We start from the raw sequence: 24,369 nt of genomic DNA on the forward strand, positions 1-24,369 counted from the left end.
GGGTGGATTTGAGGATGGGGGCTTTGAGTGTTGTGATGGTGAAGGGGGGGTGGATGAAGGTGCGGGGTGGGGGTTGGACTGGGGAGGGGGGGCGGGGAATGCTGGAGGGGGGAGGGAGGAAGCTGGAGGGGGGAGGGAGGAAGCTGGTTGATGGGAAGGTGGTTGGTGTTGTTGAGGGGTGAGTGGTGGTAGAGGAGGAGGATGGTGGTGATGGGGGGTCCATTGTTGGGTATCCGGAGGGGTTGAGCTAGAAGCGGTTTCGGTGGTTGGAGTCAGGGGTGTTTGTTTGTTTCGTGGGTGTTTGTTTCGTGGGTTTGACTTGTAATTCGAAGTTCGTCTTGAGGTGATCGGGCTTGTGGTCGAATTGGCAAAATATGTAGTTTGGAGAGGTGAGGCTGTAGCTTTGGAGTTGCAGATGCAGTTCAGGAACCCAAAGTCTTGGTGGGGCAGTTATCCGCGGGGCAGAGCCGTTGCAGATTGCGGAGAAAGTCAATGCCGCTCCCAAAACGATTGTCACCTGTTAGCTACCTAGCTAAGGTAATTCACTTCAAAATAGTTTCAAAGTAGCCGATTTTGATATTGAAGATACTCATTTTCAGGGAGGGTATTCTGGCATGGTCTATTCTCTGCGACATACCCACTCATACTTTAAGTGATAAATCCGAGATGCTCTAGATATCCTGCGGACAGACGACTTCCAAGGCATCTCGATCTCAATGGAGCCAGGTTCCAAAAGAAACCGGGCTCCTGCCATTGAAACCAAGCCGAAGCGCCGTGCTCCCTGCCAACCTCAAACCAGGTTAGGGTTATTGGTGTGCTGGCCCAACCATAAAGTGGGGCGGCTGTCAAGACCCGGTTGCCTAGCAACCCACTGCGCCCAAACTGCCCAAATTGACCCCCATTAAAGCTGGCCCCGACATCCTGGATCTCTGTCCATGCGACAACCGGCCGGACACGCAACAGACTGCGACTGCGACTGCGACCACATACCTACACCTCCACGCCTGGTGTTGGTATCTTTTGCTCTTCTTCTCTTCCTCCCCGCTACACATTTTGTTTTTCTATTCTTGGTCTCTGTTGACATTGACTGTCACACATTGCAAAAATGGCCTCGAGAACATTGGAGTCCCGCTTCGAGCGGATGTCTGTCAAGGACGAAAACGACCCGTTTGAGACAATTGGGACGACAACGACATCGACATATCAGAAGGCAAAGGTGCGCTTGACATGAACATGATTTTTGTGGCATCAATTCTAACAAAACATAGACTGTCACCGCCTCCTCTGCCTCACAACTCTCCCATAGCAGCAGCCGGCCCAACCTCTTCAAAGTCGCCCTCCAGCCCCAAAACGCCAACACGGTAACAGCCACCGTCACTCTCCCCTCCCAGACCGCCCAGCGCAAGCAACCCACGACCAGCGCTTCCACCGCCATCCCCAACAAGCAGCGGGAAAAGGACACCACCACCACCACGAACAACAACGAAATCCCCTCCCCAACCAAACACAAATCCACCACCTCTCTATCTTCCCGCCAGTCAGACGAACTCGTCCTCACCAACGACGGCCGCTCCTCCTCGTCTTCCACCTCCTCCTACGTCGACGCCCCTCTAATACCAAAACAATTCCACCTCGGCATGTTTGAAATCGGCCGTCCCCTCGGAAAAGGCAAATTCGGCCGCGTCTACCTCGCCCGCGAGAGAACATCCTCCTTCATCTGCGCTCTGAAGGTTCTCTACAAATCCGAACTGCAACACGGCACCGGCGTGGAAAAACAAGTCCGCCGCGAAATCGAGATCCAGTCCAACCTCCGACACCCAAACATCCTCAAGCTCTACGGCCATTTTCACGACAGCAAGCGGATTTTTTTGATATTGGAATTCGCCGGCAAGGGCGAGCTGTACAAGCACCTCCAGAAGGAAAGTCGGTTCCCCGAGTGGAAAGCGGCGCAGTATATCGCGCAAATGGCGTCTGCGCTGAGGTATCTGCACAGGAAGCATGTGATTCATAGGGATATCAAACCCGAGAACATCCTGATGGGTATTCACGGGGAGATTAAGATTTCTGACTTTGGGTGGTCAGTGCACGCGCCGAATAATAGGCGGAAGACGCTTTGCGGGACGTTGGATTATTTACCGCCCGAGATGATCAAGTCGGGCAGTAAGGATAATTGGTATAATGAAAAGGTGGATTTGTGGAGCTTGGGGGTGTTGACCTATGAGTTTTTGGTGGGGGAGGCGCCGTTTGAGGACACGCCGATTATGACGCAGAAGAGGATCGCGAGGGCGGATATGACGATTCCTGAGTGGGTTAGTAAGGAGGCGAGGGATTTGATTAAGAAGGTGAGTTTTTTTTTTGCTCTCTCATGTTTTGAGTATGGGAGACTGACAGATGGTAATGTAGTTGCTCGTGCTGGATCCGGAAAAGCGGTTGCCGTTGGAGGAGGTGCAGAACCATCCTTGGATTATCAAGCATTGCGTCAAGGGGGAGAGGGCGTCGAATCGGGAGAAGTTGAGTTTTGGGAAGTCTTGATCGTTCACAGACTTGGGGTTGGGGTGTGTCAAAGTTGTTGGTTTGTTTATTTCAAAAGTGATGGGGTATTTTACATGACATGACGGTCAAAGTACAAGTATATGGGCGTTGAGGATTGGGAGGGGGGGGGAGGAGGGACATCAAACGGGAAAGGGAAAGGGGGTTTTGTCCTCTTGATTCACTGGTTAAACAATTGCATAGCGTAGCGGGGAGTTGTGTGTTTAATTCTAATCCTTTTTTTTTTTTAATTACAATTTCTTTTCTACATTTACGAGATGTTTTACCTGTAGATTTCTTCAAACGGTCTCTTGTCGTTGAAACAAGAGTCCCAGACTTGGTTGACGACTTTGGTGGCTTGGACGTCGTCTTTACACGTCGGTCTGTTCATGACGGATTGGATGGCTCGCATCCGGACGCAGTTTTGGAATTGTTGGGTGAGGGTCCAGTTTCCTCGGGTTATGGTTTCTCGCGTCCAGCGGCATTCACCGCTGAGCATGGAGGCTCTAATCTGTTTTTTTTAGTATGTCAGTGTCAGTAAGTACCCAAGAGAAGAAGGGGGCAAAACAGCGGGGGAGACGAACCTCTGTACAAGCCGCGTGCTTCAAATCCATACCCCCCATCCAATCCACCTTCCATCTGAGATGATCCCACGCATGCACCATCTCATGCGCCAGTGTGTCCTCCAGATGACTCCTGTCTCTAAACTCATTTGCGCACAGGAGGATTCCGTGATCTGGGCTGAAACCTCCCGTCTGACGGACCACGGTGCCATCTTCGGCTATTCTCCCCGGGCAGCGACGGCAGACGACGTTGTGAGGGCCGAGGTCGCCATTGAGGGCGGCGGCTTTTTCGCGGAGGTAGCGGACGACGGGGGAGTGCTGGAAGAGCCAGTCGCGGTCTGCTTCGCAGCGGGCGCAGTCGCGGGCTTCGTTGGCTTTGTAGCGGTCTTCGCGGTAGTGCTCGATGCCTTCGCGGGTGACGCGGCCGGTGAGGATGCGGAAGTAGTTAAAGTACCAGGCTAGGGATGGGTCGTAGCCTGTGCGTTTGGGGTCGTTGGTGAGGTAGCCGGGGGGTTGTTGTGGTTGTGATGGGGGGGTGGATGAGGCGGCTGGGTCTGGGGATGTGGTGGTTGTGGTGGGTGGTGATGGTTGTGGTGGTGGTTGGGAGGACATAATGAATTGGGGAATTGGATTTGTGAAGCTGATAGGTCCAATTGGAATTTCAGTGTGTTGGCGCGTAGAAAAAGGCGAGATATCTTGAAATGTGATCTCGATATCACAAGCTGTTCGAAATGGAAATGCGCCCCTGGTTCTTTGCCCAGGAACTGAACTGCCAAGGCCTGTTGAGCTGGAGAACCTTGTTCGCTGCTTTCAGTCCCGCGCAGGCGGTGAGACAGAGGGGCAGAATAATTGCTCGGTAACTTTCAAAGGGCGCGGTCAAAAGGCGTCGGTGTGTGGAGTCACCGCCCGGGCTACCCCTCCTCCCGACATCGGACCAATCATCCAACACCAAACAAACATTTTGACTCTCGAGGATTGCCCAAGCAAAGAAGAGGGAAGGGGAAAAAGGGGTCTCCACTTGGTGTCTGGGATTCCATGCAACCACGGTTGAGCTGCATCTGCCCAGGCGTCCAAAATACGACGGCAACACGCAACGCTCTAGGAAAGGAAAGCTGATCTCTGTTGCCGAGTATAAGTGGTCTTTTTTTTTTTCCCCTTTATAAAGATAATGGAGGCCGATTCCGAGTCGTGTAAGGACAGCCCTTCTTTGAGTTTTCATACTCTCATGCCTCATCTCACCTCTCCACTCATAGTTCATACCCACTGACTTGTTACCGTTGTCTTATAAACATCCAGTCATGAGGGGTCCTCGTCCACTTGGCGTCGTGATCAAGCTGGGTGAGTGTGTCCGTCTGAGCCAATTATTGGATGTGATTCCTCTGACTAACATCAAACCCTCAACACCAGGAACCAGCTCCATCGTCGACGAGAAGAGCCATGAACCCTTGCTCTCCATCTTGACGTTGATCGTCGAGACAGCAGTCAAACTCAGAAAAGATGGCCACAGAGTCATTATTGTGTCTTCAGGGGCCATCGGTGTTGGTCTCCGGAGAATGGACGTAGAAAAGAGACCAAAGCATCTTTCCAAACTACAGGTTTGTCTTGACTCATCCCCTCTCACAAGAAGGACCCGAGGCTGACATGCCTGTAATATAGGCTCTGGCAGCCATTGGCCAATGCAGGCTCATGAGCCTGTGGGACAGCCTGTTCAACCACCTCAGACAGCCCATCGCCCAGATTCTTCTTACAAGGAATGATATCGCTGATGTGAGTTACCTTGCTGGTTATCCCCCCCCCCCTTGTGTAACATACCACTTACACACCCTCCCTCCTTAGCGATCACGCTACCTCAACGCCCAAAGAACAATCAACGAGCTCCTCGACATGGGCGTCATCCCCATCGTCAACGAAAACGACACCCTCGCCGTCTCCGAGATCAAATTCGGTGACAACGACACCCTCTCCGCCGTCACAGCCGCCATGGTCCACGCCGATTTGTTGTTCCTCATGACAGACGTCGACTGCCTCTACGACAAGAACCCCCGGACGAACCCAGACGCCCAACCAATCGAAGTAGTAGAGGACATCTCCTCCCTCGTAGCAGACGTCTCAACGGCCGGCTCCTCCCTTGGGACGGGGGGAATGTCCACCAAGATCGTCGCTGCCAGACTGGCCACCTCGGCGGGGGTGACAACAGTCATTACCAAATCATCCAACCCGGGGAACATTGTCAACATTGTCAAATACATCCAGTCCTCCCGGTCCCCCAGCTCTCCGTCCAAATCCGGCTCCGACTCGGAGGAGGGCGACACTCCAGAAATCATGTCCTCCTCCACCTCCTCCCTCAAGAAACCAGCCATCCCCCTCCACACCCGCTTCCTTCCCTCCCCTCACCCAGTCAGGGATCGCTACTTCTGGATCCTGCACGGTTTACGCCCCCACGGCACGTTGTTCATCGACACGGGCTGCTACAAGGCCCTTTTGAACAAAGCCGGTCTTTTACCCGTCGGAGTTGTCGACGTGGAGGGGACTTTCCACCAGCAGGAAGCGGTCCGGATCTGTGTCGTGGATAAGAAACACCCTGGGCAGCAACCGCAGGAAGTGGGGAGGTGTCTGACGAATTATTCGAGCGCGGAGGTGAGCAGGATCAAGGGGAAGCACACGAGTGAGATTCCGGGGTTGTTGGGGTACATGGACAGCGAGTATGTCGCGCAGAGGGAGAGCATCAGTTTTTTCAGCGGGTTTCACGGCGGGGGGGTGAGCAGGCCGGTTACGCCGGTGGGGAGCGGGGTTAACCTGGCGGGGATGGTGACGCCCAAGAGGAGGGGGGCGGGGACGCCGGCGCAGGAGGAGAGGAGGTTCGAGGCGGAGGATAAGGAGTTGGAGGAGGAGGGGTTGGTCATGAGGGGGAAGAAGGAGGAGGGGCAGCAGGTTAGGTTTGTGGAGGAGGTCAAGATTGTGGGGGAGGAGGGTAAGTAGATGATGGGCAATATTCCGTTTTTGCTTTTGATATCTTGGCCTTGTTGGTTGGGTTGTGAAGAGCGGATGGATATAGACAAGACAAAGATAGAAGCATCCCACACACACATGATTCGGCAACGGGGAAGAGGCTGGTGTCCCTTTTATGCAGATTCGCATATATGCCAAAGACGCAAAACATGATTTAGTAACGCCAAGACGCCCCCTATTTTATTTACCATACATGTTCCCATTTCCCCACGGGTATCATCTCTCTCTCCCCCCCCAAAGCTAACCAGCAAAAAGCGTATCCTCATCCCTCAAATACTCGCCGCAATCCGCCTGCCTAAAGCACACCACCCCCGTCGGATCCAACCTCCTCGCCTCGGTCGTGCTCCGCGCCGTGACGCCAAACCCGAGCGGGATATCCGCCATGCTGTACACCACGCACCCCTGATGCTCAGGGCAATCCTCGCTCCACCTCCCGACGTGGGCCTTGACGACATTTGATCCGTAAAGGAAGGGTTGGGCACCGTTCTCCTTGATCCAGATCTTGTGACGGGCGCCCTGGGAAAGGATGGGGAGGGCGGTGATGTGGAGGCGGAATTTACCCGTCTTTGTGAGCTTTCCCAGGCAGGTGCCGAGGGAGAGGAGGGCGTCGCGGGAGATGGAGGTGGCGAGGTTGGCGATGGAGAGCTTGACGTAGTAGACGCGGGAGTGGTTGAGCCGGAAGACGTAGCGGTCGCCGTCTTCGAGGGGGGCGATGAGGGATTTTAGGTCGGACATGTAGTTTGCCAGCTATCAATCACAGTCCATGTCAGTGAATTGTCCCGAGAGGATGATGGGGAAGGAAAAGTACCTTGTCGAGGACCGTCTTCATTTCTTCGTCTGTTAGGGCGCGCATTTTGGCGGTGGGTGTGTTATTTAATTAAGAAGGTGTCGCTGAGTTGATGAGATGTTTGGGGAGGCGCGACAGGCGCTGGAAACTGGAATTGGTTTATGGGGGTGATGCGTTTTCCTGGTGTTGATGATGATGATGGATGGCTGCTGCTTATCGCAAAGCTTCAACTGAAAAAAAATCAGGAGCCAGAGGATGCCAATCGCCTGCCTGGAGTCCACAGTGTGGGGGAGAGACCCGCTTTTAGCCGCTGCGCTGGGCAGAGGAGGCTTGGCGTTAACCTCACTTCATCATTTTGCTGGTGATTTGTTGATGATTCACTTTGAATGGCGACAAAAGAGAGGTGAGTGGCAGATAAAAAGGATTTTGGAGCGTTAAGGCCCCCGTGGTTAGCCTCCATCTTAATCCACGGTTGTTTCCAGGGTAAATCATCATGATCCTCGAGGAAAGCACGTCGATATATTGACTTGGGCGGTTGGTGGGATAGACTTCACTTTGGCAGGACTAATGGCAGGCATCAAGAATGATCATCACTAATCCCATAACACTTCAAATCATCACAGAACACTGATGCACGATATTATTCATTGGGCAACCACCCAATATATTTCTGCCGACTACCTAACTCGAGTTATTCAGGCACAACTCTATCAACTCCCGCTCGAAATAGCACCATGCAAATATGCTATCTACTATCACTGAGAGATACCCCTAACTGATGACCATGATTTTCATGACTGCTTAGAGAGCATAGCCCAGCACAGCAACGACCATGACAATGCAGTACCAAACCTGGGCACCACGGCCGCCACCATTGTTGGCAGAGCCGGACGAGGGGTAGACCGAAGTCGAGGGGACAGAGTAGGTGAAGGTGCTGTTCCCGTTACCGTGTCCAAGAGAGGGGAGAATGGTGCCAATTGTGCCCGCAGTGTCGCTGACTGTGACAGTGGCGACAGTGACGGTCGTGCTCACATAGACAGTCGAGTTGGCCGACAGAGACACGGTGTCAGTCAGAGTCTTGGTGGCAGTGTTGGTGCTCGAGATTGTGTTGACAGTGCTGGGCTGCTCGGGGATGGAGGAAATGGAGCCGATAAACGGCAGGTAACCATGATCAGAGGTGGTGGTCTCGACGTCGGTGCTCGTAGAGTCCATGGCGGTCTCGGTGATTGTGCCGGTTGAAGTGACAGTCTCTGTGACGGTGCCGACCATGTTATCGCCACTGGACAGAGAGCCAGACAAGGGAGGACCGGCGGTCTGCATGGGGTCATCGCTGTTGAGGGCAGTGACGGTCACAGTGACGGTGACTGACCCGCCAGTGCAGCTCGACTCGGTGGAGCTGAAAGGAGAAGATGGTCAACATTTTGATAAATTTATGGCCACAAAAAGCAATGGCTGCGACCTACGAGATTGCAGTGACTACGGGAACACTGATGGAAGAGGTAGTGCAGAGAGTGCCGACCTGGACCTCATCACCGCGGGCGACGATGCCATTGCTACCGGCGACTGCGACTGATGTTAGCTATCGAAGGTCGAAGAAAAGATTCAATTTTAAGGCCATCACCTACCAACAGTGACAGCACAGAGAGCCAAACCGATCATCGACTTGAGGATGGAGGCACGGTGGCCGATGGCCTTGCGGGTGGTGAAAATCATGACGAATATCTCAAGATGGGATAACGAGTGACTGTTTGTGGTGGTTGCAGTTAGCAATGGTGAATGACCAAGTAGATGGGTGACAGGATGGTTGGGTAAAGGTGAGAGTCGCAGGGCAGAAGGAAAACAACAAACTGTTTTGAGGAGAGCCGCGTGCTGCTGAGTTTAGGTGGGGTTTGGGTGAGGTGGTGCGAGTGGAAGCAGGGTGCAGAAGGACGGGAGGGGATTATATGGGCTGATGAGGTGGGCAGAATGCTTTGCTGGGCGGGACAGAGCCGCTCCCAGCGAGCTACAGCAGTCGCCCCAACGATGCGGTGGGCGGGATAGAAGACAATAGCATCATACATACCGGATTCTTGACTATTCAAGAATGATGCTGGACAGTATTGTCGGAACAAGAATGCTAGTCACGGAGGCGAAAGAGTGGTTGTGGTGAAATGCCGAGTGGTGAAGAGTTGAAGTTATTGTGGTGAGGGGAGAGGGAAAGGCGGAAATGGATGCTACGACGACAGCAAAGTAAACCGGGCCGAGGTCGAAAACAGGAACCGGTGAATGTCAGCTGGGTCACAGCCACTCAGGGAGCAAGTCAATGGGCAATTTTGTCAACCTGGGATGGAATTAGGGTCGTGGGACCTGATTGGTCAAATAAGGAAAGAGCAAAATAGGGCTATCATCTGAGCTTCAACACCACGCGGCCATCACAAAGAGCCGCCATAGACAGGCATGGACAGGTAGATAGCTCTCGTTGCGCAGGGTCTCGGAAACCTTCAGGCGCTTGGTCACGGAGAAAGACTCCAAGCAGTCGATTCTGAGCTCAACCACACCATTGCCTTGTCGGTCTTGACCCATCTGCCCTCACTTAGTACTGTACATTATATTGAATCAAAGAGAATGGCTACCATGAAAGTGTCATTCACCTGAAGTTTTCTGTTACCTACCCAACCTCTGCAAACGGTGGTGCTGAAACAGAGGTATTTTTAACACAGTAACACAAGAGTTGAAATTCTAAAGCATGTTGTCTTGTCTAACAAGGTCCTGATCAAGCGTAGCTTGAAATTGTTGCTAGAACTCAAGGTGACTGCAAGCAGGAAGTCTGTATGCGCAGAAATTCTTCCTTTAGGAACACCCCCTTTTAGCCCCTGATATGCCAAGACCTGAATAGAGCCTCATTCTCAAAACGGCACTCCTTGAGTTTGACGCATAACGTAGACTTCATGAAGAAAAGAGAATGATATCATCTCAGTCACAATGAAGTTGCCCATCGCACCTTCTCATCGGATGTCATCGGCCATTCACTCAGTTTCGGGTACCTGAGGCAGCAGCGCCAAGACCCACAGGAATTGTTCAACAAAGGAAGTCACGTCCCGACCTCGCCATGCCCACAGTCCATGTACATGTTCAATGTGGTAATAGAGGAGAATGAAGAGAGTCTGTTGTGGAATCCACGATGACTGCATACGAGCTACCAATGATGATGTTGATATGGGCCGTTGGGAACGAGATATGATACCAGGAGAGTTCATGATTTTGACGAGAAACTTTATGCCACATTCCCGCCACGACTGCTAGGCTGTACTAGGTAGTAGCTCAGGCTGGCATTGAGATTAGGAGGCTAAATGTTGGTTGTATGGTGCGTTGTGTGAAAGAGAACTGGAGCTTCCCGCTCGGAGCATAATTATGCCAAGAAATTTTGGCAGCCCCCACGATTTGATGCACCCCAAATGTTACGCGCCTGGTATCGCGTACCACAGACCTTCAACCATACCTTGTCCCTACCCATAATCTCGCCGACGAAAACACCATCCCTTACAACGTATGACCCACGACCCACGACGGCACGAACAGCAATAGCGACACTATTCTCATTTGGACTCTGGAGACGACGCCGTTGCGATCCCTCGGCCGTCTTGGCCGAAACAAACCGCGAACCATCTCCAATCGCCAATCGCGAACAGCACTCGATAATTTGCGGTAACACACGCGCGCGTGCTCTGTTTTGCCGTCCCCGCTTCAGAACGTCGGTCGGCCGTCAACAGCACTCCAATCCATCAACACACAGAATCCATCAACACACAGAATCCATCGACCCAGCCGAGTAGTCGGAACTTATCGCGCATCATGGCGCCTCGCCGGAGCGCTGCGGAAGAGGTGGAAGAGGAGGAATCCGAGACCGAGCTCGTCGCGCTGCATTTCAACGAGTCGCTGACATGGCGTCCTGGCAAGCCAATTCCCCTCGACAAGCTGCTCAAGCATCTCAACACCCTGTCCAAAGAACTGGAGGAGCTCGACCAAGAAGTCGTCGACCCAAACTCGTTGACAAGGGTTGCAAAGGAGGTCGCATCACATCAAATATTGAGCCACAAGGACAAGGGTGTACGAGCATATGCTGCTTGCTGTGTTGTTGATATCCTTAGACTATGCGCACCCGATGCGCCTTTTACCCCCACCCAGATGAAGGTATGGGCTGCTGTCTCGGTCGTGTATTTACTGCTGCTAATCTGAAGCCAGGACATTTTTAACCTTACCGTCACATCTATCATTCCAGCCTTGTTCGACCCTTCGAATCCATACAACACACAGCACAAATATGTCCTTAGATCTCTCACCGAAATCAAGAGTGTCGTTCTTTTGCTTGATGTGGACGGCAGCGACAGCCTCCTCCTCGCCCTCTTTTCCAATATATTCGACGGTGTATCAGGGGTCAAGTCAGCTTCGGGAGAGCAAGTGGCAAAGGATGTCGAGTTTAGCATGGCCGAAATGCTCGGGGTGCTGATAGATGAGGCCGCCACTCTTCCAGCAAAGGTCGTGGATATCATCATGGCCCAGTTTCTAAGAGCAGCTGGCCCCGGGGCGGGCAGGAGGAGGCGCGACCATGTGCAAATCGACGACAATCAAGCGACACTCTTGGCCAAGGATGAGCCCGAGGCTTACCAAATAGCCAAGAACTTGTGCCAGACATTCCCCGACAAAATGGCGAGGTTCGTCAGCCAGTATTTCAGCGACGTTATTGTTGACGCTACTTCGTTTGCCGCTAGGCCCGGCGGACATAAGGGAGCTGATGACGAGGATGGCGACGAGGGCCCATCGGGACCCTCTGAATCGGATCTGAAGGAGTTGAGCAAGGCACACGATTTGATTCGGGAGTTATGGAAAGCGGCACCTCAGGTTCTCCAAAATGTTGTTCCTCAGGTCGATGCCGAATTATCAGCCGACAATGTGCATTTACGCCAACTGGCAACGGAGACATTGGGAGACATGATATCGGGAATTGGTGCTGCAGGGCCACCACCGCCGCCGGTTCTGGATCCTGCTGCCTACCCACCACTCAACATGGACGCCGAGGAGAATGTTGAAGCTCAGGGACTGAACACTTTCACCAAGCCACTCTCTGCCATGTCCTTCCCGCAAACACACAGTTTGGTTTTCCACAATTTCCTCAGCAGGAAAAACGACAAAGCCTCAGCCATCAGAGCTGCCTGGACGACGGCAGTAGGATATATTTTGTCAACGTCTGCCGGTGGCATCGGGCTCAGTCGTGAAGACGAGGCTACCCTGATCCAAGGCCTTGGAGAGAAGCTCTCAGACAGCGATGAGAAGGTCAGACTGGCAGCTGTTAAGGCGATCGAGTCATTTGGCTTCCGCGATGTTATTCTCAAGCTGGGGCCCAACGGGGGCGTGTCCAGAGAGGGATCCATTCTGTCAACTCTGGCCGACCGTTGTCGTGACCGAAGACCGGCTGTGAGGGTGGCTGCCATGTCCTTGTTGGGAAAACTTTGGGCCGTTGGAACTGGGGAACTGCTTGCTGGAAATGAGGCCGTGACTGCAGCGCTCGACGGTGTTCCAAGCCGCATCTACAATGCATTTTATGCCAATGATGCCGAGGTCAATGCCCTGCTGGACCGCGTCATCTTTGAGTGCCTGATCCCTCTGAACTACCCGCCAGCAAAAAAGACCTCCAAGTCTGCGAATGGAAGCTCACAATCACAGGCTGCTGCCGCCGCCGCCGCCGCCGCGGATGCTGATGCTATCAGAGCAGAGAGGATATTGCTTCTTGTGCGATCTCTCGACCCAATGGCCAAGAAAGCCTTCTTCGCCTTGCAAGCGAGGCAGCCACAGTTCGCCCAGATCCTCGAGACATACATCAAGCAATGCGAGCTGTTCAACGGGGGTGTCATGGATGACAACGCGGACAAGAAACAGGCCAACCTTCACAAGACGGTCCGGTATATCGCGCAGTTCTTGCCAAACTCCCCACAGAGCGTTCAAGATCTGCTGAAATTCGCCAAGGCCAACGATCGGCGGAATCGTGGGCTTGTCAGATACATCATCGGGCAGGAGTATGATTTCAAGACAGTCCACAACGCTCTCAAGGAACTCATCAAACGGATTCAGGGTGGGAAGGACTCGACAATTCACGAGACACTGCTTCCCATCCTTTACCGATCTGGCCGCTTCATCTTCAACCGCAGCCACTTGGCCACCATCATGGACTACTCCAAGTCTAACAAGGATGGCTTGGGCAGCGCTGCACATGAGGTTTTGAACGAAATCTCACAACGCAACCCTGATCTTTTCAAGACACACATCGGCCAGCTCTGCAAGGATCTGGTAGATCAGGCGCCTACCGAGAACCGGGAGAACGACCCGTCTGTTGCGGAAACGTTGAAGGCTTGTTCGACATATGCCAGAAAGTATCCAAAGGATGTTCCTATGGACCGGGACTTTGTCCACAGTTTGGTCAGCTTCGCCTTGTATGGCCAGCCGCCAAAGGTGGCCAAGCATGCCGTGAATATCCTGCTGTCAAAACAGGACAGCAAGAGCACTGTGTATGCTCAAGATCTTCTTCAGCGCATTTTCAAGGACTGGACGTATGGTTCCAAGCACTTTCTCAACAAGCTCTCGGCCGTGAGCCAGCTCGAGCTCCTTGCCCCGAAGGTTGCCCAGGACGCAGAGGATAAGATCCTCGAAATGATCCAGAAGATCCTTCTCGAGGTGCGAACGGAGGCCGGCGACAAGGACCCAGAATGGGTGGACGATGCTGAGTTAGAGGAGGAGTGCCAAGCCAAGTGTCTGGCGCTCAAGTCTCTGGCAAACAAGCTGAGGAGCATGGAAGCCGATGAGGCAAAGGAAAACGGAGCCAAGATCTGGAAGATGCTTCTTTCGCTGGTTCACAACAAGGGCGAGATGACCAAAACCAAAAACACACCAAAGCATCACAGATCCCGGCTGCGGCTGCTTGCTGCTCAACTTATCCTCAAGCTCTGCATTCAGAAGCATTTCGACGAGTTGCTCACCCCTGAAGACTTCAACACGCTGGCCTTGACCACACAGGACGCTGCTCAGGAGGTCCGTCACGGCTTTGTGAGGAAACTGCAGAAGTATCTTGCCGATGACAGGCTGCGGACCCGGTTTTATACCATGATCTTTTCGATGGCCTTTGAGCCCAACGCGGAGTTCAAGTTGAGGACCGAGACTTGGGTTCGGTCAAGAGCGCGGCATTATGAGGGCACACACCAGCATGTGCTCGAGGCTGTTCTCCCCCGTCTCTTCTCGCTCCTTGCGCATCATCCAGACTATAGCTCTGATCCGGATGAGCTGGTTGATCACGCGAGGTATATTCTCTTTTACGTCAGCTTGGTTGCCACTGAGTCCAATTTGGGGTTGCTGTCCAAGTATGCGGAGCGTGCGAAGCAAACACAGGATGCGCTTGATCCGAAGAGCACCGGCCATCGGGTCTTGTGTGACTTGACTCAAGCAGTCATTCGCAAATGGCAGGAGAAGAAGAACTGGACGTTTAATGCCTGGCCTGACAAGGTTGGGCTGCCGAAGGGGCTGTATGGTCCTCTCAAGTCGCACACGGAGGCGCAGGAGATTTCGGAGAAGGTGCTGGTGCCGGATGAGATTGATGAGAAGTTGGATGATTTGCTTAGGGCGATGGATCGCAAGAAGGTATGTTTGTTTGTCTCTACTCTACTGGCACGGGTGCTAACAATAAATCAGAAGCGCAAATCAACCACTGATGGCAGCGCTGAATCCCGTCCAGCAGCCAAGAAATCCCGAGTCCAACCCAAAGAGCCCAGGATCAAAGAAGCACGGAAAATTGCCACGCCAAAACCCAAGAAGCCCTCCAAGCCGAAAAAGGCACCATCCTCCCCCAAGAGATCGGCAATTTCAGATGCCAATAGGCGTCGCTCGGGACGGTCAATGGCAAAGGGCAATCAGTCCTACATGGAGCGGGACTCGTCAGAAGATGATGAGGAAATGCTGGATGGGGTGGCGGAGTGGGCATATGAGAATGGCGAGGAGGATAAGGAGGCGGGCTCGGATGAGGAAGTAGAGACCGGGAATGAAGGGAAGAAGGGGGATGATGAGAACAGCAGTGAACTTTCTGAACCTGAGGAAGTGGAAGAGGATGAGGAAGAGGGCGATGTGGAAATGACCGATGAGAAGACAGCCGAAGAAGAGATGGAAGAAGAACAGGAGGTTGAGGCGGATGATGAAAAGGAAGAGGAGGCAGAGGTGGAGGTTGAAGAAGAGGAGGAAGAAGCACCACCGCCTTCAAAGGCTAATGGAAGGAAGGGGAGATCAGCTGCTGCTGCCACAAAGGAAAAGGAAAAGACGAAACCAGCTGCGAAGGAAAAGGCGCCGGCTGCGGCAAAGAAGCAGACTACATTGCCGACGAGGACGTCTGGAAGGGCGACGAGGGGGAGGGCTGCTGCTGCTTAGGGAGGTGGGTAATCTTAGGAAGGGGGTTAGCGGCGTGAATGGTCAAGTTTGTTTTGTTCTCTGTTTTTATATATTGTCTGCTACCTATCTTTGAGAGAGGAAAGAGGGAACCTTTTATTTTTCGCTTGCTTAGCTGGATTCAGGGTTAATCAGGTTCATTCTGTAGGGAGGGGGAAAAGGGGGGAGTATTCTTATGTGTATATATGGTAGGTGGGAATGATTATTTTGCTCATGGAATTTGTGTCCGAGTCTCTCAAATTGAATGGATATCTTGAGGAAATTGGTAGGTGTTCGTCTGCAATGAAGTATCACCAAGCAGCCGTTTTTATCTGATTCAGGGGTTAGGGGAAGTCGAGTTGGCGAACTGCAAAAAGCGAGCGAGAGGGAGAGGGTTAGGGTTGTAGTTTTTTTCCCATCACATCCAATCAATTGACGCTGCCGGACCAGTTTTGGAAAGGGGATTCCATGTTCTTGCATCCACTCACCACCACCACCACTACCACGACTCACTTTCACTCTGAGAAAAGCTGTTCACATGTCGCGGAATCAATAACCCCGAATTTTCACTCTTTTCAATTCACATCACACAATCTCGGGCAACTGACCCCATTCCCCTCTCACAATGAGAAAATCCATCACCTCCCGCCTCGTGCGCCTCCCCCTCGAAGCAGCCCGGCAAACACCCCAACGTTCCTTCCCCGCCATCTTCGCCCGCGGCGGGACGTCAAACGGTTTAGTCATGTTCGAGCACGACCTCCCTCCCCGATCTCACTGGCCTTCTGTCCTGCCCAAAGTAATGGGTTCCCCAGATCCTCATGGTCGACAACTCGACGGGATGGGATCGGGGATCTCGTCCACGTCCAAGATCTGCGTGCTTTCCCCCCCGAGCAGGAAGGATGTAGATGTGGACTTCACGTTTGTTCAGGTTGGTATCAAGGACGGGGTGCTGGACATGGGGGGGAATTGTGGGAATTTGAGCAGTGTTGTTGGGCCTGTGGCGTTTGATCACGGGCTGGTGAAGAGGAGGGGGGTGGGGTTCAGAAAAGAGGGAGCGGAGGAGGAGATGGTGGGGTGTGTGAGGATATTTAATACTAATACAGGGAAGGTGGTGGAGAGTAGGTTTAGGGTTGGGGGGAATCCGTTGCGGTTTGACAGTGAGGGGGGGTATGAGATGGATGGGGTTGGTGGGAGGGGGAGTAGGGTTGTGATGAGGTTTTTGGAGCCGGGGGGGGCGAAGACGGGGAGGACGCTGCCTACGGGGCGGGGGGTGGATGTGCTTAGGTTGAGGGGGGGTGGGGGGTTAGAGGCGAGTTTGGTTGATGTGGGCAATCCGGGGGTTTTTGTGAGGGTGGATGATTTAGGGGTTGAGGGGTGGGAGAGGTTGACGCCGGGGAGGGTGGAGGGGGATGAGGATTTGAAGGGGAAGCTGGAGGAGATTAGGCAGGCGGGGGCGGAGATGATGGGGTTGGATCCGAGGGTTGAGAGTGTGCCGAAAGTGGTGATGGTTTTTCCTCCTGAGGTGACGGCCAGGGAAGGGGGGAAGGGGGCGAATATCAAGTGTTTAGCGCTGTCGATGGGGCAGGCGCACAAGGCGGCTCCGTTGACGCTGGCGTTGTGTCTTGGGGCGGCGGCGAGGCTGGAGGGGACGATTCCAAATCAGCTTGCGGTAGGGCTGGATGCTGAGAGTGGCGTTGTTACTATTGAGCACCCGAGTGGTAAGCTTGATGTGGGAGTTACGGTTGAGGACGGGAAGATTGTCTCGGCCGAGCTGCACAGGACTGCCCGGGTGCTGATGAAAGGGAAGGTTTATTACTAGGATTCTACCCGGGCAGCCGTGTCTGGAGACGGCTATGGATTCCTCTGTCTTGATCCCGGCCGCCGCCGCCGCCGGGAAGTGAACAGAGTCCCGAAGATGAATACTAGGCTACGACACTACCAGACTTGGCTTCTGCAAGAAGATGACGGGTTACATCTGCGATTTACTAGGGTCATACCAAACGCCCTTGCATATCAGAATTCCTTCCCGGGCCGAACGTGAGCCACGGATGACATATAATGGAAGAATGCTTGGAACTTTCTGATCAAGGCTTCAAGGACATATAGTATCTACCGGTGACGACCGGACAAGCTGGTGGAGATGGGAAAATTGCCATGTCCCAGTGTGTCTTTGCTGACCCATTGGCGGTGGCTGACGTGAGATCCCAGCTGCCCGGTAACAGCGCACTTTCGGAGGCTTCGACAACTCCACCATCGCCGGATCTTGGCCTCGCGCATCCTCATACAAGCCAGCCATGGAAAGCTATTGGCTATTTACCGGATTCTGGATGGTTCAAGATACTAGAATATAACAACGGGCATTTATGCGCCGTACTACAACTTCGTCCAACGATCTACCCGTTGGGTCCCGCTGATGCCCGGCCGGGGATGATGGTGGAAATAACCTTTTTTTGTTCCCCTCTTCTATGTCATATTGTCAAGGATCTCGCTTGCCAGTTATGGAAATCGTCAGACGTCGCCGAGGGAGGCACTATTGCAAGTCCAGCAGTAGCACGCGCTTGTCTCCGTCAATGTTCCATCCGTGGAACTCATTCCAGCTATTGTAAGCTGGAGCCTGATTGACTAAGCTGCATATCCAGCTATACGGGAATTGCAGAGGGGATCGGTGTCTTGGACGTTCAGAGATGGAGGCTCACTCTTGATTTGAGTGACATGCCGAGGAGATAGCTCTTGGCATATGTTTTGACTGAGGTCTTCTCAGTGACTTTCTGAAGAGAAAGGACGCGATAGTCATCATATATGCGAAACAGATTACTCATACAGCCCTGGTGGATATGCTATTATTTGACCTCTGAGAACTTAGCGCATTTTGTTTTATAGGGCTTCCAGCGGAGCTCAAAGGGGCAACTCGTGGAGAACAGCACAGGATGATTTGCCTCAGGAAATGGAACGAACCTCGTATATGCTTGGATCAAGCTTCCGTATGCGGTAGTGTTTCCAAGATGAGGTTAGCTCCGATGGTGGTCACAGAGCGCCACGGTATGCTTTCCATTGCCTTTCTACCTCACCTTACAGCGACATCCCTACTGCAGTATATACATGCAGCATTGATCTATCTGTCAGTTTCTGCAGCCTCGTGAGGTGTCGTAGCGGTGGGGCCTAACAAGATGCTTCTCGGGCAGCGGTCTTAATAGGGCATGGTGGTTTTGGTCAGTTCCATCTTCCATCATGTCCAGCGGCCGCCATAGAAGCCCGCGCAGCAGCGTGTCACATAGGCAATTCCACAACTTGCATGTCATTGTTTAGCTCCATCTGTAGTAACATAGCAGAGCAGGCAGACAGAAAACAGGGACATGGGCAAGGCCATGGTCAAGGAACAGGCGAAGCACGATATGCTTATAAACTTTATCTTGCAGCCGGTTCCCTTGCTCCTTGGAACTTGTGGGCGTCTAGCATTTCATTGTTATATCGACGATTTATTTTCTTTCGAACCAACCCCTTTTCGTCGTCCAACTGCAAGAGTGGCCCACCCATCTCGCCCTCTAGCCAAGACCAGAATCTGAGAACTCACACGCCGCCGACCAGACAACATGGACCACTTCAATGCGACTGTCAAGGATGGGAAACTGGTTAATACTCGTCGCGGACTTCAAGTGTCGCGGCAGAAGTTTAATGGGATATCGTTTGTGAATACCTCAGCTCAGGATTCTTCGTCTTCTGGCACACAATCGTTTCGGTTGACGAAGGAGTCTCCTTCAAAGTCCACATCTCTTTTAGAGATCAAATTCGCCGATACAAGCAACGAGTTACAGTCTGCTGGGGCAGCTACAAGTGTACAAGAAGGGCAAGGTCGAACGCCAAATTTCAGCTTCGTGTCGGAAACGGGACAACAGCACCAGGCCAAGAAGCAACCACGGCGAAGAGCAACTCCAAAGCCAAAGGGACAGCAAGACCACCGAAGAAACTCGGCCTCACCATATTTGTCTTCTCCCGACTCTCGTCCACCATCCCGGTCATCTGTTGCTACACCACCGCCTCGGTTGGAAGAGACAGCATTCCAGTTCTTTGGCTCTTCTTTTCCAACCTCACAACGGCAGCCTCAACTCCACCAACAGCCTTTTCTCTCTCCTACAATTCAGGAGTATCATGCCCCCCAGCAGCAGCATCTACAGGTCAATAGCCTTACTGCCATTACCTCTCCACCACTACCGTCGCCTTGGCCGCCAGCCGAATCAGCCACCTACCCCCCACCGTTCTCCCCTTCCCAGTCCGGCTGGGAGCTCTTCCACCACTACAACACTCACCACTTGCCTCTCCAGCTCTACCCCTACGAAGACATTGTGACCTACAATCCCGCACGCTCAGACAATAACGAGAGCTCTATCGGCTTCTCTGATATCGCCGCTTTTCACTGCGTTCTAATGTGTGGGGCAATAGCTGAGGCTGTCCTAAACCGTCAGCACCACTTGGCATCTGAATCCGAGACGGAACCAAGAGGGTTTGCATATCACATATCGAAGATATGCGCCATATTGAACAAGAAGCTAGACGGGAGTGAGGGTGGAGGGGTGGATGCGATAACACTGCATTGTATTGCGATGTTGGCTTGGATGGGGGTCCGTTCATCTACTGTCTCTTTTTTATCATTTGTGAACGAGGCTAACATGAAAACAAATAGTGTTATGTGGGAAGGCTAGATCACTGGGATATGCACATGCGAGGACTCCAGAAAGTGCTCGATGTACTAGGAGGGCTAACAAGCCTGCCAACGTGGGTGGTAAGGAGGATACACACGTAAATCAGCTCCCTATTTTGGCCTTAACCACTCAAACTAACATGAAAATCCAGCGCCGACCTCAAAGGAGCCACAGCCCTCGCCTCAACTCCCTATCTCCCGCTCACCCGCTCTCTAATTCCCTCAGCCACAACCGCTATCCTACCACCAGCCCAACTAGCTCACACTACCCACACGATCAACTCCATCCTCCAACCCCTCGACATCCACCTCTCCGTCATAACAACCCTAATCACCTTGTCAAACTTCACCTCAGCAGTCCATCTAGCCCGACAGTCAACTACCAGCTCCATGAGATTCGACCCCTACATCTTTACAGAAGAACTCCAATCCGTCACATACGACCTTCTCACCCTGCCCAACCCACTCAGCAAACACTCGGAAGAAACACCTCTAGACATTACACCAACTCTCGAACAAGCCCTCCGTATATCCTCCCTCCTCCTTCTCAAAGACCTCCTCCCCGACCACCCCCGCAACCTCGGCGGTTACACCACTTTGGTCGGCCTACTTCGACACCATCTCCAGATTATCACTCAGGTTGTTTCACCAACACACAACCTACTTGTCGATCCACAACTCCGGCAACATCACGGAAGAAAGAAAGAGCTGAGACAGGTACTGACCTGGGTCTGTCTAGTGGGTGATGTAGCAACTCAGAGAGCAAAACAAAATGACTGCCGCTACCGAGAAGCTAGCGACAACACCGTTCTTGAGGAAGATCAAAAGGAGTATTCACGGGAGATATTTCAGAGTTGTCTAGTCTCCGTTTTTGGTCCTGATAATAACACTGAGGATCTCGCCTTGGTCGATCTATTCAAGTTGGGAGATGTTATATGCAAGAAAGGGGATGATCTTGAAGGGGTTGTTTCACTACTTGGATGATAGATGGTTTTAGTCGAAAATACAAAGAACCCTGGATTACACAACTGTAGATATAGACAGGCAAGGGGAGGGGAAAGACTTAGAGTTTATGGTTGTTTAAGATGAAGGGAATGTACTCGATAGGGAGTGGGTTGAGAGGGAGGGGATTGGACAGAAGGCTGCTGTGTTTGTTGCCTTGCTGGCTTCTGCGACCCAGTTTATGGAAGTATTGTTAAAAACAGCAGTTTGCATCCTGCATCAGATGCCCAGGGCAAAGGCAGAATAGAGTTTCGAGCCATCGTGTTACACGACTAGGTCTTCACTGAGGCGAGTTCTCAGAACCAACTTAGATTATAATGGCTTTTAAGAGCGATTGTTGCTGTAAAAGTGGACCAGTGGTGTTGCTTCTTGTGAGTACAAAGTCTGCAGTTGCAAGGACCTTTTATTTAAAGTTGTAATTACAAAGAGAAAGGTCACAAAAGACTCTGTCAAGTACAAAATAAAATAGAGAGAGGTAAAGTAAATAAACAGGGGTATTTCACTGACAACAAAGTCCTTACTTAATCTCTATCCTCTTGAGAAGAGAAAAGAGCGGAACGAGGTCTTTGGAGGAAAGAGCAAACGAGTCAAGGATCTGCCTTCTGGAAGAGAGACTGAGGTTTGTGTCGCTTCTTCCTTCTCAATCCTGGAGTGGCTTGAGAGAATGAAAGAGAGCGGACTGCTTTATAAATGCATTTAAAGAGGATAGAAGGCGCTAGCTCTTGTGTTTTATGCGTTAAATATATCTTTCGAGGCATTTTTCCTAGTGTTTAAGGCCTATATTTGATCTTTTCACATATATTGCTTCTCTTCCAAGGCCCATTTATTATCTTTTTACGCCTACTTGTTATATTTTAGAGTCTATTTACAATATTTCAAAAGTCTATCCTTTATCTTTCAAAGCTTTGACATGAGGTTTAATAGCCTATATGCTTGCTATATTTTTGTATTTACAACGCCCTCGCTCCTTCCTGAGGACTTATAACGCAGCAAATGTATGTCTAACCCTTCTTAATGTTACATAAGTTAGATCTTTTTGTTTTAGCTGGTGCTGATCATGACTTCGTAGGGTTCAAGGCTGTTGATCACGAGTCACTCGAGCCTAGTGGTCGTCTTGACATCGATAAATTCATTGCCGATACTGACGATGCCTCTAGAGCGGAATGAAACTACACAACGTCCATTTCCTCTGTACCAACACAACAGCTTCATGCTGTTATCAAGCAACAAGCTGTCGATGCCCGATTTCTTTCTTCGAAGAACAAACTGGGTGCGAGGCATCGTACCGAGCAGAAATTCCTTGCTCGATTGCCTCCAGCTGACCAGAGGCTACTGCACTCCGAGGCTCGCCTCAGGGAGGTTGTACGTGGCCGATCAACATGGGAGGCGGCTGATGTCGATGTGTCCGAGTCCACAGGTGATGATGACATTGTCTGGGAGATGGTTCCTCTGTCAGTCTCTGTGGACCTTGAGGACCCATCCCTAGACCGTTCAGAGGCCTTGTTTTATCGGACATTGGACATTTCTTCCAGTATGACGAACAAGCCTTACCGGCAGTTCATTGATGCGCATGGTCCCGTGCGCTCTTTGAGTTGCTGAAAAGGTGTGTTGACCCCAATATGTGAACTAACGTTGTCGTTCCAGGTATAATTGCGGACCTGACACACCTTCAGGGTCTAGAGGAGGGTGACCTTCCCAACCGCCCAGGATGGTATCTCGGAGTCGGCGAGGATTCTGAAGACCCCACATTTTCGAGTTATATGTCGGCCAAACGAGGGATACCATCATGTCCAGGGTGAGCTGTCACAAGAGGCACGCAATTGCTTTGCAGGTCCTATTGGCGACAGGACAGCCTTTCGACGTGTTTGGTGGTGTCGGGAAAGCCGCACTGTTTTGCTTGGTCTGGGCTGCCACAAGCACCAGACGCTTCAAGTTTCTCTCTCTTGGGACAGATGTAAGTACTTTCAACCACTCCAACCAGTTGTGGCTGAACATCGTGGAGATGTATTTCTCCCTGATGTTCCAGTCCCTTCATACAGGTACGTTGAGAAAGTATCTTGGGGCAGAGCAAGTGAGGGCTCCAAACCTTAGAGTCAACATTGCCCTGCCTCTTTACCAAGGATTTAGGAACGATGCGAACCGCGCAACCTTGACGTGCCTGGCATCGGAAGACCCTGAGGTCGTTGGGTTTGCCAAGGAGCAACTCGAGCGTAACCTCGCCATCGGAAAAGCCAAGCTGGCCGAGCTCAACTGGGCTCCGATCACCCGGGCAATGAGAAGACTGTCGCCCATCTGGGCGGGACGAACTCGCAACCTCGACCGTTCAAACGGCGACCCGGAGGAAGTGGAAGTGATATGTGTCCAGTGAGGTTTCACAACCGTGGACACAACTCCGGCTTTCCACATCCTCACTGGCGCCTGTGTCGTCCGAAAGGGCTGATGTTATACGTGTACACGGAATCCAAGCGACGTTCCTGATGCCAGGAAACGTCCCTGAAAGATCCTGTACCCTATCGAACTCATCGCTCATGTTTTGTGGCATCAAATCTGAAAGGCGCCAGTCCTCGGGGTTTGTCTCACAGAACGAGTCGATATCATCATCTTCAGCTTTGGGCCATTTAGCTGTATCGGACCATGATTGCCCTCAGTCAACGTCTCCATGCGTGAAAATTGGTGCCTTGGTTGCTGTATCGAGCCTGCTACATGGGATTGGATTCCGGGCCTTGGTCCTCATCCTCATGCATGTTAGCCGTGTTTCCTCGATAGCGTCGGTTGTGTCTTGCACTGTATTAGATCAGGACTTCTGTCTTGCATCTTCATACGTGACGAGCCTCATCTCTTCGCAGCTGGATCGTGGTCATTGTGATCGAGATGGTGCCCGCGGTTGTTAGCAATCGCAGGGTTCTCTCGACACGAAGGCTAGGATTAGGTCATCTTCATAGTACAATCGAACAGCCTTGTTCAATTGTAGTGGAGATTATTCAGGGCGGTAAAAGGGCATTTCCGTCCTTTTAAGCCTTGAATGGTGTCCGTCTTTCTATTCAGGGGTTTGTTTGTGTTTTTTTTAGTTCGGGGTGGGTGTCCGTCTTTCTATTCACACTGCCGCCCTTTTTTTTTTTTTGTTGAGGGAAGTTCGTCTTTTTCTGCACCCTTTTGTACTTGGGGGTCAGGAGGAGTGTCGGTCTCCGTCTTGCGAGGTGGGGTTACTTGTTTTCACTCGAAAGAGAGGGTGAGGGGCGTGGTGGAAATGTGGGAGCCCTTGTGGCATCGAATATGTTTTCCTGGTGTAGGTAAGAGGGGTGTTGGTGTCGTCCATCGTTTTTCATGAGGGTGTTTGTGTGACTCTT

The 24,369-nt window shown here is 52.1% G+C and overlaps 9 protein-coding genes across 9 annotated transcripts; 6 read left to right on the top strand and 3 right to left on the bottom strand.

Annotated features, from left to right (window-relative positions):
- Positions 1-137: 137 nt before the first annotated feature.
- Positions 138-2,647, top strand: IPL1 (spindle assembly checkpoint kinase). The gene is made up of 3 exons (XM_062882400.1): positions 138-1,216; positions 1,269-2,342; positions 2,404-2,647. The coding sequence occupies exons 1-3, from the start codon at positions 1,106-1,108 to the stop codon at positions 2,530-2,532; spliced, it is 1,314 nt and encodes a 437-aa protein (XP_062728438.1). The 5' UTR covers positions 138-1,105; the 3' UTR covers positions 2,533-2,647.
- A 31-nt stretch (positions 2,648-2,678) lies between these two features.
- ATP23 (Mitochondrial inner membrane protease atp23) lies at positions 2,679-4,102 on the bottom strand. The gene is made up of 2 exons (XM_062882401.1): positions 3,114-4,102; positions 2,679-3,040 (listed from the first exon to the last, which is right to left on the bottom strand). Exons 1-2 carry the CDS (start codon positions 3,702-3,704, stop codon positions 2,813-2,815), a joined length of 819 nt encoding a protein of 272 aa, XP_062728439.1. The 5' UTR covers positions 3,705-4,102; the 3' UTR covers positions 2,679-2,812.
- PRO1 (Glutamate 5-kinase) lies at positions 4,033-6,071 on the top strand (the record flags this gene model as incomplete). The annotated part of the gene is made up of 5 exons (XM_062882402.1): positions 4,033-4,282; positions 4,389-4,430; positions 4,500-4,687; positions 4,749-4,859; positions 4,929-6,071. Exons 1-5 carry the CDS (start codon positions 4,261-4,263, stop codon positions 6,069-6,071), a joined length of 1,506 nt encoding a protein of 501 aa, XP_062728440.1. The 5' UTR covers positions 4,033-4,260.
- Positions 6,072-6,236: 165 nt separating this feature from the next.
- On the bottom strand, positions 6,237-7,353 carry NIP7 (ribosome biosynthesis protein nip7). The gene is made up of 2 exons (XM_062882403.1): positions 6,910-7,353; positions 6,237-6,848 (listed from the first exon to the last, which is right to left on the bottom strand). Exons 1-2 carry the CDS (start codon positions 6,952-6,954, stop codon positions 6,342-6,344), a joined length of 552 nt encoding a protein of 183 aa, XP_062728441.1. The 5' UTR covers positions 6,955-7,353; the 3' UTR covers positions 6,237-6,341.
- Positions 7,354-7,466: 113 nt separating this feature from the next.
- On the bottom strand, positions 7,467-9,213 carry QC761_708540 (uncharacterized protein). The gene is made up of 4 exons (XM_062882404.1): positions 8,951-9,213; positions 8,514-8,632; positions 8,352-8,451; positions 7,467-8,284 (listed from the first exon to the last, which is right to left on the bottom strand). The coding sequence occupies exons 2-4, from the start codon at positions 8,599-8,601 to the stop codon at positions 7,690-7,692; spliced, it is 783 nt and encodes a 260-aa protein (XP_062728442.1). The 5' UTR covers positions 8,602-8,632; positions 8,951-9,213; the 3' UTR covers positions 7,467-7,689.
- A 1,506-nt stretch (positions 9,214-10,719) lies between these two features.
- PDS5 (Sister chromatid cohesion protein pds5) lies at positions 10,720-15,327 on the top strand (the record flags this gene model as incomplete). Its single annotated transcript, XM_062882405.1, has 3 exons — positions 10,720-11,058; positions 11,110-14,550; positions 14,602-15,327. The coding sequence occupies 3 exons, from the start codon at positions 10,720-10,722 to the stop codon at positions 15,325-15,327; spliced, it is 4,506 nt and encodes a 1,501-aa protein (XP_062728443.1).
- Positions 15,328-15,949: 622 nt separating this feature from the next.
- On the top strand, positions 15,950-17,143 carry QC761_708560 (uncharacterized protein; the record flags this gene model as incomplete). Its single annotated transcript, XM_062882406.1, has 1 exon — positions 15,950-17,143. The coding sequence occupies one exon, from the start codon at positions 15,950-15,952 to the stop codon at positions 17,141-17,143; it is 1,194 nt and encodes a 397-aa protein (XP_062728444.1).
- Positions 17,144-18,914: 1,771 nt separating this feature from the next.
- On the top strand, positions 18,915-21,291 carry QC761_708580 (uncharacterized protein; the record flags this gene model as incomplete). Its single annotated transcript, XM_062882407.1, has 3 exons — positions 18,915-19,940; positions 20,003-20,118; positions 20,173-21,291. The coding sequence occupies 3 exons, from the start codon at positions 18,915-18,917 to the stop codon at positions 21,002-21,004; spliced, it is 1,974 nt and encodes a 657-aa protein (XP_062728445.1). The 3' UTR covers positions 21,005-21,291.
- A 1,517-nt stretch (positions 21,292-22,808) lies between these two features.
- QC761_708585 (uncharacterized protein) lies at positions 22,809-23,390 on the top strand (the record flags this gene model as incomplete). The annotated part of the gene is made up of 1 exon (XM_062882408.1): positions 22,809-23,390. One exon carries the CDS (start codon positions 22,809-22,811, stop codon positions 23,388-23,390), a length of 582 nt encoding a protein of 193 aa, XP_062728446.1.
- Positions 23,391-24,369: the final 979 nt, after the last annotated feature.

Source organism: Podospora bellae-mahoneyi, chromosome 7 (genome assembly GCF_035222275.1).
Source record: "Podospora bellae-mahoneyi strain CBS 112042 chromosome 7, whole genome shotgun sequence".
Lineage (NCBI taxonomy): Eukaryota > Fungi > Ascomycota > Sordariomycetes > Sordariales > Podosporaceae > Podospora > Podospora bellae-mahoneyi.

Excerpts from the sequence above, each read along its gene's own strand:
- NIP7 (XM_062882403.1), bottom strand. The coding sequence starts at position 6,954 with ATGCGCGCCCTAACAGACGAAGAAATGAAGACGGTCCTCGACAAG. Across the intron at positions 6,849-6,909 it reads TGAAGACGGTCCTCGACAAG|CTGGCAAACTACATGTCCGA; the intron begins GTACTTTTCCTT and ends TGTGATTGATAG.
- QC761_708540 (XM_062882404.1), bottom strand. The coding sequence starts at position 8,601 with ATGATTTTCACCACCCGCAAGGCCATCGGCCACCGTGCCTCCATCCTC. Across the intron at positions 8,452-8,513 it reads TCTCTGTGCTGTCACTGTTG|TCGCCGGTAGCAATGGCATC; the intron begins GTAGGTGATGGC and ends CATCAGTCGCAG. Across the intron at positions 8,285-8,351 it reads CCCGTAGTCACTGCAATCTC|CTCCACCGAGTCGAGCTGCA; the intron begins GTAGGTCGCAGC and ends TTCTCCTTTCAG.
- IPL1 (XM_062882400.1), top strand. The coding sequence starts at position 1,106 with ATGGCCTCGAGAACATTGGAGTCCCGCTTCGAGCGGATGTCTGTCAAG. Across the intron at positions 1,217-1,268 it reads CGACATATCAGAAGGCAAAG|ACTGTCACCGCCTCCTCTGC; the intron begins GTGCGCTTGACA and ends AACAAAACATAG. Across the intron at positions 2,343-2,403 it reads CGAGGGATTTGATTAAGAAG|TTGCTCGTGCTGGATCCGGA; the intron begins GTGAGTTTTTTT and ends ATGGTAATGTAG.
- ATP23 (XM_062882401.1), bottom strand. The coding sequence starts at position 3,704 with ATGTCCTCCCAACCACCACCACAACCATCACCACCCACCACAACCACC. Across the intron at positions 3,041-3,113 it reads AGCACGCGGCTTGTACAGAG|ATTAGAGCCTCCATGCTCAG; the intron begins GTTCGTCTCCCC and ends TAAAAAAAACAG.